This window comes from Typopeltis vanoorti, chromosome 17, assembly GCF_054136105.1.
Source record: "Typopeltis vanoorti isolate ZY-2024b chromosome 17, IOZ_Tvanoo_1.0, whole genome shotgun sequence".
Classification (NCBI taxonomy): domain Eukaryota; kingdom Metazoa; phylum Arthropoda; class Arachnida; order Uropygi; family Thelyphonidae; genus Typopeltis; species Typopeltis vanoorti.
This window is the reverse complement of record NC_143565.1, coordinates 46169947-46187559: the sequence shown is the minus strand read 5'-3', so window position 1 is coordinate 46187559 and position 17613 is coordinate 46169947. Positions and strand designations below refer to the sequence as shown.

Below are 17613 nucleotides of genomic sequence, written 5' to 3'. Positions count from 1 at the left end.
CTGACTAAATCGAATAACTGTTATAATAGATATGGTATGAAGGTCAGCAATAAAAAGACAAAGACAATGAAAATAGGCAGAATCATTGAAAATGTCAACTGTGTTATGAATGGAGAACCTGTGGAACAAGTAAAACATTTCAGCTACTTAGGCACGATTTTTAGTGAAGATTTTAAATTAAATATGGAAATAGACAACAGAATCAACAAAGATGGTATGGTAGGAAGTCAATTGAATAGATTCACATGGAATAAGAGAGAAATTAGTCAGAACACTAAATTAGTTGTATACAAGACAGTGTTCAATCCTGTTTTAACTTATGGATCTGAGAGCTGGGTCAGAAGTAAAACACTTGACAAAAGACTAGAGACCGCAGATATGAGAGTCCTATGAAAGATTAGAGGCATGAACAAATGGCTTCAATGGCAATATCATATTAAAAATGAGGATATTAGGAAAGAACTTGACATTGTCAGCATCCAGGAATGTATTAGCAGAGCTAATCTCAGGTAGTATGGTCACTTAAACAGAATGGGCGGGGAAAGATTAGCAAAACAAGTGTTCTCTGCCAGGTTGGCAGGAAAACGACCCAGAGGAAGACCAAGATATAGGTGGATTGATACGGTACAAAGTGCCTTAGATGATAGAAATATAAGAGCTGAGAATGTTGGAGTCTTGACAAGTAACAGACTGATTTGGAGTAAAATTGTAGATAGGAAGTTAGTAATGATGTAAATTTTTCATGTAGTACTATCATATCCTGTACACCCCTTGAGGGTTACATGGCTGGAATTTCATGATGATGATAGTAATTTTTCAACACAGTTAACACATTCGCTGCCAACTACGAGTATACTCGTAGTTGGTATATGAGCTTCACAAGCCAACTACGAATATACTCGTATGTTGATTACCGATAGATACGAGATTACTCGTACTCATTTTGAAAAAGTCAAAGTGCTTGGCATGCGGTAACAGACTATGCTCGAAAAGCCTTGCAGTGAACGTGTTAATGCAGTCCATCAAAATGATTCACATTCCTTTCAAATTCTGAACGTTGTTCAAATTAACTCCTCCAAAACCATAATTATATTTCTTACTTAAACTGTATAACAATTTTTTCTGTGTTCTTGCTCAATTACAATACATATCCAACTTAAAATCTTAACTTAGTGTAATGTACCTCAATCAAATTCAAGACGGATACTATTAACCTCCCTCCCTCATGTCCAAGATCATTCTTTAGACCCATACTCTGTTCACTGAAACTAAATTCCTATAATGATCTATATCAAAAGATATGTATTAGAATAGTTATATTTAATTCAAATACTGCTCTACAATCAATGTATAAGCTACTTGGTTTTGCACAGCTTTGAATAAAAGAAACCATTAAACAACATCATCTAACCTAAATGATTAGGAATAAACTTCTCTTTATACATGCATGCATCTTTAAATCACCCACGGCACTAACTTTATGAATATCATTAAGAGAACATGGACTATTTTATTTTTTCTTACCACACTGGGGAAATTTGGGAGCTGATCCAAATCCTCCATACTGTTTATCATATGATCTAGCTAGCTGCTCAAGACAAGTATCTATGCACTGCAAACTTGGTGGTGTTGCAGGAATTTCGTCTGGAAGTTTAAGTGTAGATGTCTGCATCAAAATATCTAAAATTCTTGTTCCCTGATCACTCACTTTTGATTCATTTTCTTTCCACTAAAATACACATAAATATATATATATATACATCATAAAATGAAAACTGCATACAACAGCTACATTTTAACAATTAGAAATAATATTTTATTGCAAAAAAATGTGAGTAAAATATAGGTGTAATAGATATATTATTCACTTTATCAATGCAACTAAAGTCAAGAGACCATCTGTTAATTTGCATCTGTTTGCCACTTTGTTTCATGGGATGAAAAATTCAATTCAGAAGGGAGAGCCACATGAAATCTGTATGAGACGAAGTAATTCATCTTCTTGAAAAACCCTTATAAAAGGCTCCTAATGCTCTAGACAGGATTTGAATTAGTCTTGCCTCAGACACGTCTTGGTTACAGCTTAACAAGCGACTAATGCAACAGACGAGTCACCACAAGTACAATCTATATTGTTATTCTATTGTTTGACAAAAGTTGTAACGGATATTTTAGCATTTTCTTTGTGTATGCAGATTTATGATGCTCAAATTTCAAGCCAAGCTGTTGGCTACAATTTCCTGATGATAGTGCTAAAGAGTGATTTTATGATGTTAGGCTGAATGCAAGCATTCAGTTTAACATCATAATTGTTATGGATTTAAAGAAAAGTACAATAACATTACTAATATATTGGTTATCATATTCTTCTTTAAAGTTGTTCATCAACAAGGCACTCAAACATGCCTCCAAGGAAACATTCCATTCAATTTATCACTTTCCAAGCAAAATAAATAATAATAACCACACTCTTACACACTTCCAGACATGACTCCTTGTGCTCTTCCATCCAGTCAGCTATTGGAAAATTTCTTTAGTGTCCATTCTATCAAATCCCTTTAGCAACTTATGCTTCTATCATGTTCCTTGTTTATTAACTGCCTAAATTTTTTAAATCACAAACTTCAGCCTGTCCTTAGTAGGAACACTCCACAAACCAGTTACTATTCTTCTGGTCATTTCAACATCCTCAAGAAACCTGGGTGACCAAATCTGTGCATCTATGAAAGCCTTATAAAGAGGGATAATAACTTCCTCAGCCCTGCTTGTTATTGTGTTTCTTAATACCGAGCAACCTTTTGAGATATTTTGCCACTTTTACCATGTGGTCTCTGAACTTCAACTCTGTTTACAATGACTCCTAAATCCCTAGTCTCATCAATTTCATGCAGTGTAATTTCTATGGAACTGCACTGCAGACATAGCATGCATGCAACACACAGCATGCATTTTTTTTATTTATCCCAAAGTGCATACCTTTACATTTTGACACTAAATTGACAGCCATTATCATGTCTGTCAATATCCTGTACCAGTCTATTTAGATCATCCTGCAGGATCTCCACATTGCCTTTATAAAACCTCTGAGCCTTTATAAAACCTTTGACTACGTCAAAGCTCACCATGATATCTGAAGACTTGAGTTTTAAATTCTTGATTTTAGAGACGAAATCAGTTGAGTTTTTGATATGTGAAGGAGATTTTTCTGCAAAACCTTTTAAGGATGATGCCAGTTATTTAGATAACCGGTAGGTAGGTGAGTCAATAAATATCTGGCATCATCCTTAAAAGGTTTTGCAGGAAAATCTCCTTCATATATCAAAAACTCAACTGACTTCGTCTCTAAAATCAAGAATTTAAAACTCAAGTCTTCAGATATCATGGTGAGCTTTGACATAGTTGCTCTCTTCACAAACATTCCAACTCAAGAGGTTCTCGATATTTTAAGCAACAAGATTTCAAAAAAGATGTTTTCCCTGCTATCACATTGTGTAAACTCTGGCTACTTTCAATTTGAATTTGCTAACAGATATTGGTGCACTCGTGAAGTCACACGCGCACAGATGCCTAACAATAGAACTTTAACATGGACTGTAGCTCCAGTTCAAAGTTAATTGAAGTTTATAATAGTCTAATTCAATTTGAGGGGAAAATTTACAAACAAAATAAAGGATTAGCAATGGGCAGCCCCCTATCCCCAATACTAGCTAACATCCTTTTTGAAGACTACGAACAAAAGGCAATCTCCTCATGTACTCTTAAGCCAAAAGTCTGGCTGAGATATGTAGATGACATATTCCTTATCTGGGAACACGGTACTAATAACCTTCACACTTGTTTAGATCACTTAAACAACTTCCACCAAGACATCGAATTAACCAATGGAGGTTGAAGAAAATGGATCTCTTCCTTTTCTGGACGTAAAACTTACCAAGACATCTGACTCAATAAAAATCTCCATCTTTAGAAAATCTACACACACGGATAGATACCTACATGCATCTTCACATCACTATCCAGCACAGAAAGTGGACATCATCTCAACTGTAGCGCATCGTGCCAGATCTGTACTGTCAGATGATGAAGAGCTAAAAAATTAACTACAACATCTAAAAAGAACCTTCACGAGTAATGGCTACTCTTCAAAAACTATTAACAAGCATCTATACTGCCACCATCAAAACAACTCAGAAACACAGGACAACCCCAAAGGTTATATCTCCTTACCATACATCAGCTCGCTCTGCAAGAAACTACGAAGAATTTTAAGAAAGTTTACCTTAAAAACGTGCTTCTCTACTCTTCCCAAATTAAGATCAATTATAAGCAAACACAAACCAGCTCACAACCATCTACAGTTCCCAGGAGTGTACAAAATTATGTGCGACTGTGGTAAGCCATACTGGCCAGACTGAGAAATCCATCCTCCTACATCTCAAAGAACACCAGAGAGACATTGCATACAAAAGAACTAGAGCAAGTGCCCTGGTCAAGCCATGTTCTGCTTTCAGTAAACACAAATAATGAAGGCCGCCAACATGAGATAAACTGGACAACAACTTCAAACCTTCATATATGCCACGACGAGGTAGAACGCCGTATAGTCGAGGCTAAGGAAAGTGTTATGGACCCTCATCATATAAACAGTAACCTTAGTTACAATTTACCAGACTCATTCAACTCTGCTATCAGATATTGGCGCACTCGTGAAGTCACACGCACACAGATGCCTAACAATAGAACTTTAACACTGACTATAGCTCCAGTTCAAAGTTAACTGAAGTTTATAATAGTCGAATTTCAATGACACAATGTTTCTTTATAGTGTTTTTTATTTGCTTTCTGTGTTTCTTAACGCCTGAAGAAGTCGGCCTTCTGACGAAACATGTTGCATTGTGAATAAATTTAATTGTTTGTTCTAACTGTCGGATCTAAGTCAGTATATAAAAATATGAACATATCCCAATTCCGAATTAATATAACAGATAATCATATATATATATATATATATATATATATATAGAAAGTTTTAATTTGGGTATATATTATGTATTCAAGATACAAAGTAATTTTATATGAACTTAGTTTTTAATCCTAAGGGGATGTGCTTTACATTAGAGGAAAAATACTAAGAATAGTGATCAGAGCTTTATCCACCTTTACCACGAGTTGCCTCCTCGACTGTCACTACCTTAGGGATCAGTTGCCTTAGACTTGCAGTACTTGCAGGTGCAAACTTCACTATCTTGTCTGTTTGCTTTCTTGGGAAATAGGATTAAAAACCAAGTTCATATAAAATTATTCGGTATCTTGAATATGTGTGTGTGTGTGTTGGGCCCATGCATGAAAGGTTGGTTGGTCAACCTATGGGAAGAGAATTGGGAAATGAGGAACTAGTTCACACTGGATTTGAAGGCCTGTGCATTGCATTCCTTGGGGAACACATGGGAGGGAAGGCTATTCCATAATACAGCAGCAGTGGAGATGAAGGAGGAGGAACAAAAATTAAAATTTATTCTATGAGTATGGAGTTTAACTGTGAAGGGATATTGGTTGTAGCTGCACATGTTTTGATGGATTTGGTACAACAGGGAGGAATTATTGATGATAGTTCTGATGAGAGCATTTACCATGGAAATATTTATAGAAGATGCATGCAGTAGATACCAGTAAATTTTGAATTTATCTTTTTCAGAGAGAAGCTTCTTCCAAATAGGTCATTTTTTAGTATATGACATTACAGATGGACAAATTAAATATATGCATTCAACTGATGACTTACTTCACAAAATAAATAAAATGTTTTTCTTTCTTGAACTTGTATTCAAATTAAATAATAATGAAAACAAAAGTAAGGCAATTTCCTTCTTCTTGAAAACTGCACTTTCTATTCATTTAAGTTTTTTTTTTCCTTGTAATAAAGGCAGTGAATTCTTAAATGCATTCTCTTTTCCACATTTCCTAAGTATGAATGCTCAGTTTTTTCTTACATAAACTCACATGTAAGAAAAGGCACTAATAACTGCTACAGCCAGAAGCTATCTCAAGAAACCTACACCATACCAGGTGGTGTCAGCTAAGAGCAGTAGATGGATATGTTATTTTAAAATTTAAACAGACTAACACTAACCTCCCTGTTTAATCCAAGTACAAAAGGTCACATATGCAGTCAACTTTCAATGGAACAATAGATTTATCTATCTTTTTGGCAAGCCTAAAAAGCATACTGTGTGGGTGACTAGCAAACTTTTGGATTGCAAAAATCTGTCTTCTTTGAAACATGTGTGGAATAAAGATCTAGGTCATCTTCTGAAGAAAATAAAGCATGATGATTATGGCATCAATGAGATGACTATTAAAACTGCTAGAAAGGAAGTTAACGAACTATAATTCTTGCTGCAATAGTGTATCTGTGAAACAAAGTCTGAGCATGGTGGATCTCATCTGAAAGCTGCCATCTGCTTATCTAAGAATGAGCAAGTCTGGAAAAGGAGGTCAGTGATTAGATTCAGTTTCTATACTAACCTAGATTTCATGGAAAGAGTTGATCTTATGTAGAAATGCTATTTGAGAATTCCAAACTGAAAAAATGGAATCTGAATATTCTCAGTGTCATGTGACCTATTCTACTTTGGAGAAACAGAAAAGTTAGATATTAAGTATAAAACAAAAGCCCTCCATAAAAACTGCTCTTTATAACAAAAACCTATATAAAGAGAGCTGTAGAACTCTGCTCCACAGACAGAACTTAAAATCAAAATCAGATAATTTTCAAATAAATTGGGATTTTAAGACAGTCAACTTAATAAACACTCATCATCATCATTATTTTTTACTAAATAATTTAAGGAAGTTACAACGTCAACTAGGATATACATTAAAATAAATTTTAATATACTTCAATATTTCGGTAACGTCACATTGCCATTTTCAAGAACTTAGGAACATAATGCATAACTAATGTCTAAGCCTTTCCACGAGAATCATCATTGCTAATTATATATAATTAGTAATGATGATTCTCGTGTTAGTATAAGACATGTGTAAGTCTGAGCACATGTGTGAGTATTTGTGTCTTGTAATTCTTGTTGAACTAATGGTATTTATTTCAAACTAAGTTCTTTATAACTAACATGGTATATTGTAATTTTAATTTTAACTCATTTTTATTAGTTAATTTTTATATGTAATTGCATATTTAACTTGAAATGTTCTACTCTATTTTCCTTGTCAGTATACTGCATTTTTCTGTGTGTAAGACGCCCCTGTGTATAAGACGAACCTACTTTTTCAAACCCAAAATTAAAAATCAATATTTTAAACATAAAACAGAACACATTTGATATATTTTTAAATATTCAAAGTATATTTATTAATTAGGTAATATTTTTAAGATACGTACTAAGAAATTATGAATCACTCTCAGTTCCGGGCATATCATTTTCTTCATCATTTTTTTTTTTCAGACATTTTTATGGGCTAGTGCTAAAAATATTGTTAATGTATTAACTTACGCTGCCAACAAGCTGCAGATGTATGAATGCTTTCAGAGTTCTGATTAGTTTATTCAGAATCAGCCATTAATGATGTCAATTGACAGAGTTCACAAAGGCTAGTGATTGGCAGAAGCTTGTTCATGGAGACAAGATACCGGCAGTTTCGCCACAGCAACCGCAGGTCTCTCAACCGGTTACTCCTTGTGTATAAGACAACCCCCAATTATCATCATAGTTTATTCACAATGTGAAAAGGGAAAAGTGATTTATATTAAAAATTAAATATTGTAAATTATGGTCTTCCAAGTCTCTCTATCTTGAGCTAACTGGTAGATGTCAGATGGAGTTTTACAGTTCAGCCTACTGATGGTTTCACACATGTATTGCCAAAATTGTTTGCATGGTCTTCCTCTACTGCGATTGCCATCTTCTGGTTTGTACAGGATGAGAGATTCCAAAAAGGGTGAAACTTCAAGATGTCTGAGTTGATGCCCAAACCATCTGAGTTGTAGTTTTTTGACTATATTGACAAGTGGTTCTTGCTTAGCCAGATTTAGCACAGCAGAGTTAGTGACGTGGTCCATCCAAGTGTATCCAAGGATCAGTCTGAGACATGTAGTTCCAAAGGAGTTAATTAGATCTGTAGTTTTTTTGGTGCTTATTGCCCAGGTTTGAGAATCATACAAGAAAATGGATCTACTGGTTGCATGGTATAGTCTTAATTTTGTCTTTAATGATATTAATGATGATTTTTAGATGGGGACGGAGTTTGTTATGGAAGACTAGAGCCAGCTGTTTACATTTTCTAATATCATTTTCTGTATTGCTGATGCACAATCCAAGGTATTGAAAGTCCTTTATTCTTTCTAAGGGTTTATTATTGATATGAAGAATAAAGTTTTCACAACCTATTGAGAATACTTTGGACTTTTGAATGTTGATCCGCAGACCAATAAGTTTAGCCTGTGCCACCAGTAGACTGAGATGTTTTTGTGCATTTGTAGGTTCTGTATCAATAAGTACAACATCATCAGCAAAGCTAAGATCAGTTATTTGCATGGAGTAGGTGGATGTTCTGACGTTAAAACCAAGATCTTCTGTTGATGGTCCAGAAGATGTAGTCCAAGCATACTAAAAACAAACAAGGTGCTAGTACATAACCTTGCAGGAGTCCTGTTATCAACAGAAAGGATTCAGATGTTTCTGTTTTAAAGATTACTGTAGCATTGTAATCTTTATAAGGCACTGAGATTGCTTGTACGAGTTTTCAGGATAGACCATAGAACAGGGGTCTTCAACACATGGCCCATGGAGCTCTTTGCCATGGCCCACCAACCATTTTGAAAAAATAACTACTTTACAGTAAAATGCGATTAAATAAAAAATAATTTCAATGAAGCCTGCAGGCCACTAAGCTATACTGCGGTATTTAGAATTGTAAGATGCTTTCCAGATTCACAAGGAATGCTGTGCATTTGATACTTTACATAAAATCCTATAAATATTAAACAGCCATGCTTCTTCAGCCATCTACCAGCGCCAAGCGGTACTTAGGTACTAGTACTAACGTCGCAGGTAGATGCTAAAGCAGTAGTTTGTTCAAGTGCGCTGTCTAGTGCCTTCCAGATACATCTCGAAGGTTCTTGATACTTCGTTATTTTCATATAATTACAAGAGGATCTCATCCAGTCAGTCAGTCACGAACAGTGTGATATTTGTGTAAAATTATTCAAATTAAGCCTTAATGTGAATAATTTTACATCGCCGAAGTGAAGCCTTTTGGCTCTTTATTTTCAGTAATTCTCAGTCCCTTTCATAATGTGACACCTTTTTGGCAACTCGTACAGTAAGTTCTGCATCACTCCAACCTTAGTATTTACATTCTGGGTCTGGCTCCCACTGACGAGACCTCAAATAAGGTCGAAACCGTCTGGGTAGTGATCCCCCTCCCATAATGAATAACATTATACATCTCCTAGGAGATGCATTTTACATTATGGGAAATACTAAAGATAGTGATCAAAGCTTACTCCACCTTTGCTACAAGTTGCCCCTGTCATGAAAGTTTTGCTTATGCTTGTACCTGCCAAAACTTTTATAGTTTCTATATATTTGGCATGAAACTCTTGTAATTTCTCTACTCCACACTGAAGTAATGTTGGATTCAATATCCACTTAATTTGAATAATACCTCTATAGTTATCTATTCTATTAAGACTGCTCTTTTTAGGTATAGGGACAATAAGGCCTTGTTTCCATTGTTGAGGTATTATTCCAGTGTTTAAAGCTTGATTCATTAAGACAAGGAGATTGGAATATGTATTATACCCAGCATTTTTGAAAGTTTCTGCTCTGATTCCATCAACCCCTGGGGACTTTCCTGCTATGGTTTGATCTATTGCTATTTTTAGTTCCTTTTCAGGAACACCGCTTTACCAATAGCGGTGGTTAGATGCAGGTCCACTAGCTGATTTGAATGTTGGGGATTATCAACATTGAGTAATTCTTGAAAGTAGTTTCTCCATTCTTTCATCAAGTTCGAATTTACAGATAGTTGTCGACCGTTTTTGTCATGTGTGACAATATTTCGATTTCTTTTTGTTTTATGATGACAGATATAATTTATCATTTGAAAAGCATTTCTAGTATCCACAATTTTATTATAATTTTCAAGTTCCTCACAGTATTTATTTATTGGATATTCTTTGTCTCTGATCATTAGTTCATTGACACCTTGTTATTTAAAATGTCTAGTTTATCTTTATTTATTTCATTCCTGTTTAAGCAGTAGAGTTTCCTTGCTTTATTTCTTTCATCTATATATTTTTCAGTTTGGGATAATCCATTTTTCCGAGTCTTTTTTGTTGCTGTTTCCAAGAATTTTGTTGGATGTTATGTTTATTGCTTCAATGATACCCTTATACTTTTCATTAACTGGATCTTTAAGAATGTTTTTCATATTGTCTTCTAATGTGGAAAGATGCTGCAATTTGTGGGTTATTTAGTTTGTCCCAGTTGTATTGTTTCTTTTTAGGCCTGTTATTTTTTGAGGCTTTTAGTGAAAGTTTAACGTGGGCACTGATTATTCTGTGGTCAGAGTTTAGCTCAACCATATTATATGCTCGACAGTTCTTGATCGATCTGATCCACTTTCCATTGATTAGGATGTGGTCTATTTTGGAATGAGAACCATTTGGATGCTTCCAGATCCATAGTCTTCCTTTTGGATGTGGAAATTTGGTTTGGGTGATTACCATGTTATGACTATTGCAGAAGTTCATAAGAGAATGTCCATTGTTATTTGCGGTTTCATGATAAGTATATTTACCTACATTTTAAGAAGTACTAGCAATGTCTTTACCAATTTGAACATTAAATTCACTACCAAAGAGTGTGATGTTGTGAACCAGGATGTTCATGACAGTTTCAGAAAGATATTTATAATGTAGCTTCACTTCTAGTGGAGCACATTCTGTAGGAGCATACATGGATATTATTGTCAGTTTTGGGTTGGTACTTATGGTTATGAGGAGAATTCTTTCAGATACTTTTTCAATTGATGTTACTTTTTCTGCTAGTTCCTTCTTGAGCATTATTCCCACTCCACAAGTACCATCATTGTTGAGTTATAAATAAATATCCATTTTTTTGTCAGTTCTCCATCTATGTCTTGTATACATACAATGTCTATGCTGACTTTTTCTGCTCCTCTAAGTAGCTCAAAATATTTTCCAGTTTTCTTGAGTGTCCTTACGTTATATGTTGAGAAGATGAGATTAGATTTCCATAATTTAATTTGATCACACTTTCTTGTACCTTTATTCAACCAAGAACTTCCTGGAAGGCTTTGATCCTTGGTATGCATAGTAACTATATCAGCAGTTGAAGCACAAGTCTGTGTGGAAGTAGCTGATATTATCTTGTTTCCTTTCATAATCATTTAATATCCACATATTGGGTGATTGGCCATAATATGTTTTACCAGTCATGTTAGCCTACAGAGAATTTGCCCAGTGTTTCCCGAGGGGCACCACTAGGAGGTGTGACCTGGATTTTTACCACCCTAATATTTGGTCTAAATATTAGACCCCCCAATATTAGGTCTAAAAATTTTAGAAAAAAGTATCGTCTTATACACAGAAAAATACGGCAATTTTTAAATTTTTATACATAAAAAAGAGGAAAATGGAAAAAAAAAACTGCACTCATTTAAATTAAGATATCTAAACAAATTTCTACTAACTCCTGCACTGTGGATAGCAATGAAAAGTTTCTATGTGAAAAACCGAATCACAAATTAGTAATCATAGAAGTTGTACTGAAAATTTAATAGTTTGGTTGTAATTTTAAATTTCTTTAAAAAAATTCAGGAAATCACAAAAATGGGAGAAAAACCATACTAACTGGAAATGCAGGAGAATGGACTGAAAATTTGGAGTCTCCTTGCCTGAATCATGAATTATCAGATGTGAATCTAATTTAATATCATTAATATTTAATTTATTAATTAAATTATTATTCTTAAATAATTAATGTAATAAAATAATTTAATAATATACTGAACTGAGTTATGAATTTTCATTCAAATTAACTAACAATTGTAATGTAATAAAAAAGAAAAGTAAATATTTCTTGTATTCTCATTAACAAAACTAACATTCTACTAAGGTACTCAAGAAGGTAAGTTAAATAGGTAATAGATAACAGGCTATATAATATGGTATGGCATTAGATGAATAAATTTATAAAGATAAGATGGAAATCAGTTAAATACCAAGCTAACAAAACAGCATTCAACCCAATTTAAAAAGTCAAATGAGTATAGTTAAATTATACATGGTATAACTGACATTATCAATGTTCAAGAATGTGAAAGCAGAGGTAATTTGTAACTTAAGATAGTATAGACATTTCAACAGAACGGGACTCAAAATTAAACTGATATCTGAATGGGAGGGGAGGCAGGGAGAATTCGAGAAATACAACATGTTGATACGATTAAAAGCATCTTAGAGGACAGAATTGTAAGAGCTATTTAAGTTGCTATCGGAACAAAGAACAGATTTAGAAGAAGAAACTCTTGAGAAAGTAGTAATGCACCTCTTGAAGGTACATTCTAGGAAATAATGAAAGTATAAATTTCTAGATTTGAGATATTAAAGAAATAAGAAATTTCAGTGAACAAAGAATTTAAAATTTAGAAAATGTGCTAGCAAAGCACTCAGCAAGGCCTAGCAGTTTCATTTAAAAAACCAAAATCTAGAGAAGAAAAAAATTATAATACCTCTATATTTCACTGGTTACACTGAATCGTGTCTCTCTCTTTTTGGTCATCAAGATTTCTGATGGATGCTAAAAGAAGGGAAAGATTTTCTTCATTCATAGTTACTGAGTATGCAAAATGGAATAAAAAGTGGTTTAACTGTATTCTATAAATTATCAAAAAACAGAATATACTCAGCTCAAACCAATCTCTTACATGGAAAACTTATTTAAAAAAAAAAAAAACTAGATGAAAAATTGAGTATGAAACAGACTGGATTTATGACATATTTGATTTAAACAAAGTTGAAAATGCAAAAGTAACCACCAAAAATTCAATTATAATTTACTCTGGCCAAGCAAAAACCTTGCTACACACACACACACAATGGCAGCAATTTTTTCTGTGATTTTAAAATACGAAGATTTTAATGAGTTAACCTAGCTTATATACAGATCACAAAGTGAATGATTAAAGGAGAGGGGAAGACAAGAAAATATTCACAACAGAGAGAGAGAGAATACTGATTACATTTATTATAATAAAACACTTATTTTCATAAATAAACTAAGGAACATATTCATTCATTAATTTGGGAGTTTGTTATAATTCTGTGTGCTACTCAAGTGTCAATGTTACATAAACAGAAGCAGACCTCTACACAGCCTATAAGGAATGTGAAGGAGCAACTGAGACTCTGATCTACTACCATGGTATATCCTAACTTAGTATGGTATAAGCTGGCCTAGTTGGTCAGGTGGTTAGTGTATCCATTTTGCAGCCAAAAAAAGCATTTTCAGCTTTGTTAAAATCAAATGCAGGTTCTAATCCTGCCACAGATGTTTGTGATTCTCTTTCAACTTCATACATTAGTCACAATTGAGAGAAGTAACCAATCCTCTTGCAATGGGAGAGACCTTCACCCAGCAATGGGGAAGATATGGACTGAATATCATCAGTGTGGTATACCACATTATTAAGCAACCACTTAAATATGAACAAATAAAGATGGGCTAGAAATCTAAGACTCAGTTAACCAAATTGTATACATAATAGAAAAAGCATCAGAAATAAAAGCAATGAGTTCTCAACACTTTTGATGCAGTGAAACCAGAAATTATAGCCATTAATAAGACTTGGCTTACAAAAGGAGATACTGTTCCTATGAATAGATTGTTATGGGTTCATTTTATTAAATGAAGAGAAGGATAAGAAGGGCAGTGAAGTGCTACTAATGAAAGCAGAGGAATTAATTCCAACCAAAGTAGAAATCTCCAGTGGATGAGTAATATAGGATATGGGTTTGAGGTTGTTTGTGTGAGATAGAAGTTAACAGAACAAAATGCTGTACACAATTGGATAGTGCAGACCAGAATCAACTGAAGAGGTGAATTGCACAGACAGATAAAACTTCCAGATACAAGGAATATCATCATATGATTTCAACTATGGGGTCATAGACTGGATGGCAGAGAAGGCATACATTTTGAGAGGATACAAATTTATAGGAATACTCAGGTATGATCACCATAAGCAGCACAGTAAAAAAACCACTAGATCTAGTAACAGCATCTAGGAATCTTTATATAAATAAGTTGACCATTATGTTTCCAATTTGTGAGTATGATTATACAGTTCTTTCTTGGTATTTGACAATGAATGTAAGAGCTTTGACTAAGAAGAGGCATATGTGGAACTAAAGCAGGTGATTATAATAAAATGAGAAGGCAGAAAGAGAAACTGCATGGTAAAGGAATCAATGATACATGGAAATTAGTCCAAGGGTGGATAACGCCTATATCTGACTGCATGCACAGACTTAGAATTATTGCATACAGAGTGAGAAATGAATGAATAATCCTTTAGAGCAAGAGTTGCATAAAAAAGAGAATATTGTGGATTCGATATCATGAGAAGAATAACAATGAGACTCTGAAGTGTTATAAATAGCAAGCTAGGAGAGTGATGGCTATGAGGAAGGTGAAATCAGATTTCTATTACTATGTAGAAAGTAAAAGGAAGAATGACCATAGAAGAACTTAATGAATGAAAATGACAGAAAAAATTTCAGATATACAAGAAACAGCTGCGTTAAGCTTTTATTAAGCTTAATGCGATTACTTTATTAAGGTACATACTCTAGGCAGTTCCATTAGCTTTCTGAATGCTAGAGAGAGCTGGAGAAAAGAACAGAGGTAGATGAATTAAAAGTATTAAGACTGTTACATGAGTTTTATTCAAATACAGCAGCGGGACAGGATGGAATATAAGCAACAAGTGCTGAAGGAATGTGCAAAATAGCTAGCAATGCTCTGTTTATATAAATTGTGTCTCAGCACACGCAAGATTCCTAATAAGTGGAAAGAGGGCAGATAATTCCAATATACAACTAAGATTGATAAAAATCCCTGTTACCACCATACAAACTAACTCACCTTTGTTTGAAAGCAACCAAAACAGAAGAATGAAAATATTTATAGTTTGGTTAGATTGCAATCACAGCCAAAAGCAAAGATGTGTATTATCTGGCTGTATTGTCTGTTTTAAAAGATGAAAAATCAGAGTTTTTGGGAAGAAAAGTCCTGTCACCTCTGCACAAGCCAGCAAACTCACATTCAGATGAAAAGCCATTATAAATATTCCTTACATGATTCAAGACAATTTAAATCAAGATCTTTCCAAACAGAACAGCAAATGTTGCATCATCCTCATAACTACATAGTGGAGGCTTAGAGAAAACACATGGAGGTGGTGGTAGTGCAGGGCGAATACAATCACAAGTGTAGTCAGTACTTCAGATAGAAAATGTCACTAAAAACCAGAAATGCCAGGCAGCTGGAGTAGCTAATATTTGACCTGACAATTTTCAAATTAGAGATATATATTAAAAAAATAGTGATGAACAAACCAAGTTTTAGGACAGGCAGGAAGTATCAAGACTAAATTTTGACTTTATGGCCAAATTAGGATGTAAATCTTTTCATTACCTGGTTTTTGAGACTACCACTCTTCTAATAGACCTAAAGTGGCTTAAAAACAAAGTTTCATATATTGTCTCTAAAAATAGAGTTACAGATTATCAAATCTCTATTCAAACCACAATACTGATGTACAAGAAGTTGGTGTGATGTAAAGTCAACTGTAAGACAAAGATGCAGATTATTTCCTCTCTTATTCATCATCTGTATTGGATCACATTATGAAAGAAAGTGGCATTAACCTGATATTAGAACTGGAAATATTAAACTTAGCTATGAAGATGATGATGTACTCCTAAACACATCCAGTGCAAATCTACAGGATTCCCTAACTAAACTGAATAACAGCTGTAACAAATCTGGCAATGAAAGTCAGTAAAAAGGCCAAAACTATGAAAATAGGCAGGAACATAGAAAACTTCAGCTGCATTCTGAATGGAGAAGCTATAGAACAAGTAAAATATTTCAACTATTTAGGCACAGTTTTTAGCGAAGATGGCAAGTTAAATCTAGAAATAGACAACAGAATAAGTAAAATTGATATGGTGGGGGAGCCAGTTGAATACATTTTATATGGAATAAGAGAGAAATTAGCCAAAACACTAAATTAGCAGTATACAAGACAGTGTTCAAACCAGTTTTAAGTTATGGGTCTGAGAGTTGCATTAGAAATAAAGAACTTCATCAAAGATTAAAAATAACAGATATAAGTTCTCAGAAAAATTAGAGGCCTGAACAGATGGCATCAATGGCAGAATCATATTAAAAATAAACACATTAGGAATGAATGTGAATTGTTTGCATTCAAGAAGGGTTAATAAAAGGTGGTATAATTATGTAAACAGAATGGGAGAGGAAAGGTTAGCAAAACGAAAAGTCACTAGTGGTGTGCCTTGGTATCTGTTTAGGGTCATTGCTGTTTAACCTGTATGTTAATGATATTGTTGAAGATCTGAATGGGGACATTCAGTTGTTTGCAGATGATGCAAAGTTGGGACAAACTACGAGGAGTAGAGCAGATGTTGTAGCCTTACAAGAAGACTTGAATAGACTGTGTGAATGGGCATGGGGATGCCAGTTTAATGTTGCAAAATGTAAGGTTTTAAAATTTGGAAAGCAAAGATGGGATGTAGAATTTACTCCAGGTTGTTGGAGGTCGAAACTGTGGGAAGTAATGAAAAGAATGGGTTTTCCTCAACACACTATCAGGTGTTAAGGATAGCCAACTTGTACAGGGTGTCCCAAAATTCACGCAAGAAGTAATTTTGATAGAAAATACAGGTTTTTAATTAAAAATTGTAATTTCTTATTGATTCATAAAGTATACAGTATAGGGTTATGCATGGAATAGCATATCGGGTAAGTGGCCTCCACGACTTTGCTGGCACATAAGCACTCTTTTGTCGAAATTTTCCATGACCGTTTTGCATAAATGTGGCTGAATTTCGGTGATACAGCGCTCAATTTCCTCCTTCAAGGCGTGTGTGGTCGTGGGCTTGTTGGCATAAACCTTAGACTTCAAAAAATCCCAAAGGAAAAAGTCCAGCGGCGTTAAGTCACATGATCTGTGCAGCCAATTCTGATCACCAAAACAGGAAATTATACGACCAGAAAATGACTCATGCAGTAATTGAATTGTTTCTATGGCATGTGGCACCGTCTTGTTGAAACCACATGTCGTCCACATCCATATCTTGCAATTTAGGCACAAAAAACTGGATTATCATGTCGCGATAGCGAGCACCATTAACTGTTATTGCCTTACCAGCCGCATTTTCGAAGAAGAATGGACCGATGATGCCTCCACCCCAAAATCCGCACCAAACAGTGACACGTTGTGGATGCATTTGTTTCTCAACAATCACTCGTGGATTTT

The 17613-nt window shown here is 34.4% G+C and overlaps 1 protein-coding gene across 2 annotated transcripts in view; it reads right to left on the bottom strand.

Annotated features, from left to right (window-relative positions):
• Nucleotides 1-17613, bottom strand: part of LOC150097359 (spermatogenesis-associated protein 20) — a 158516-nt gene that overhangs the window by 89019 nt on the left and 51884 nt on the right. For both annotated transcript variants that reach the window (XM_090407484.1, XM_090407485.1), the window contains exon 6: nucleotides 1525-1729. In XM_090407484.1, coding sequence (XP_090263610.1) covers nucleotides 1525-1729 — 205 coding nt within the window. The remainder of the gene's footprint in view (nucleotides 1-1524; nucleotides 1730-17613) is intronic.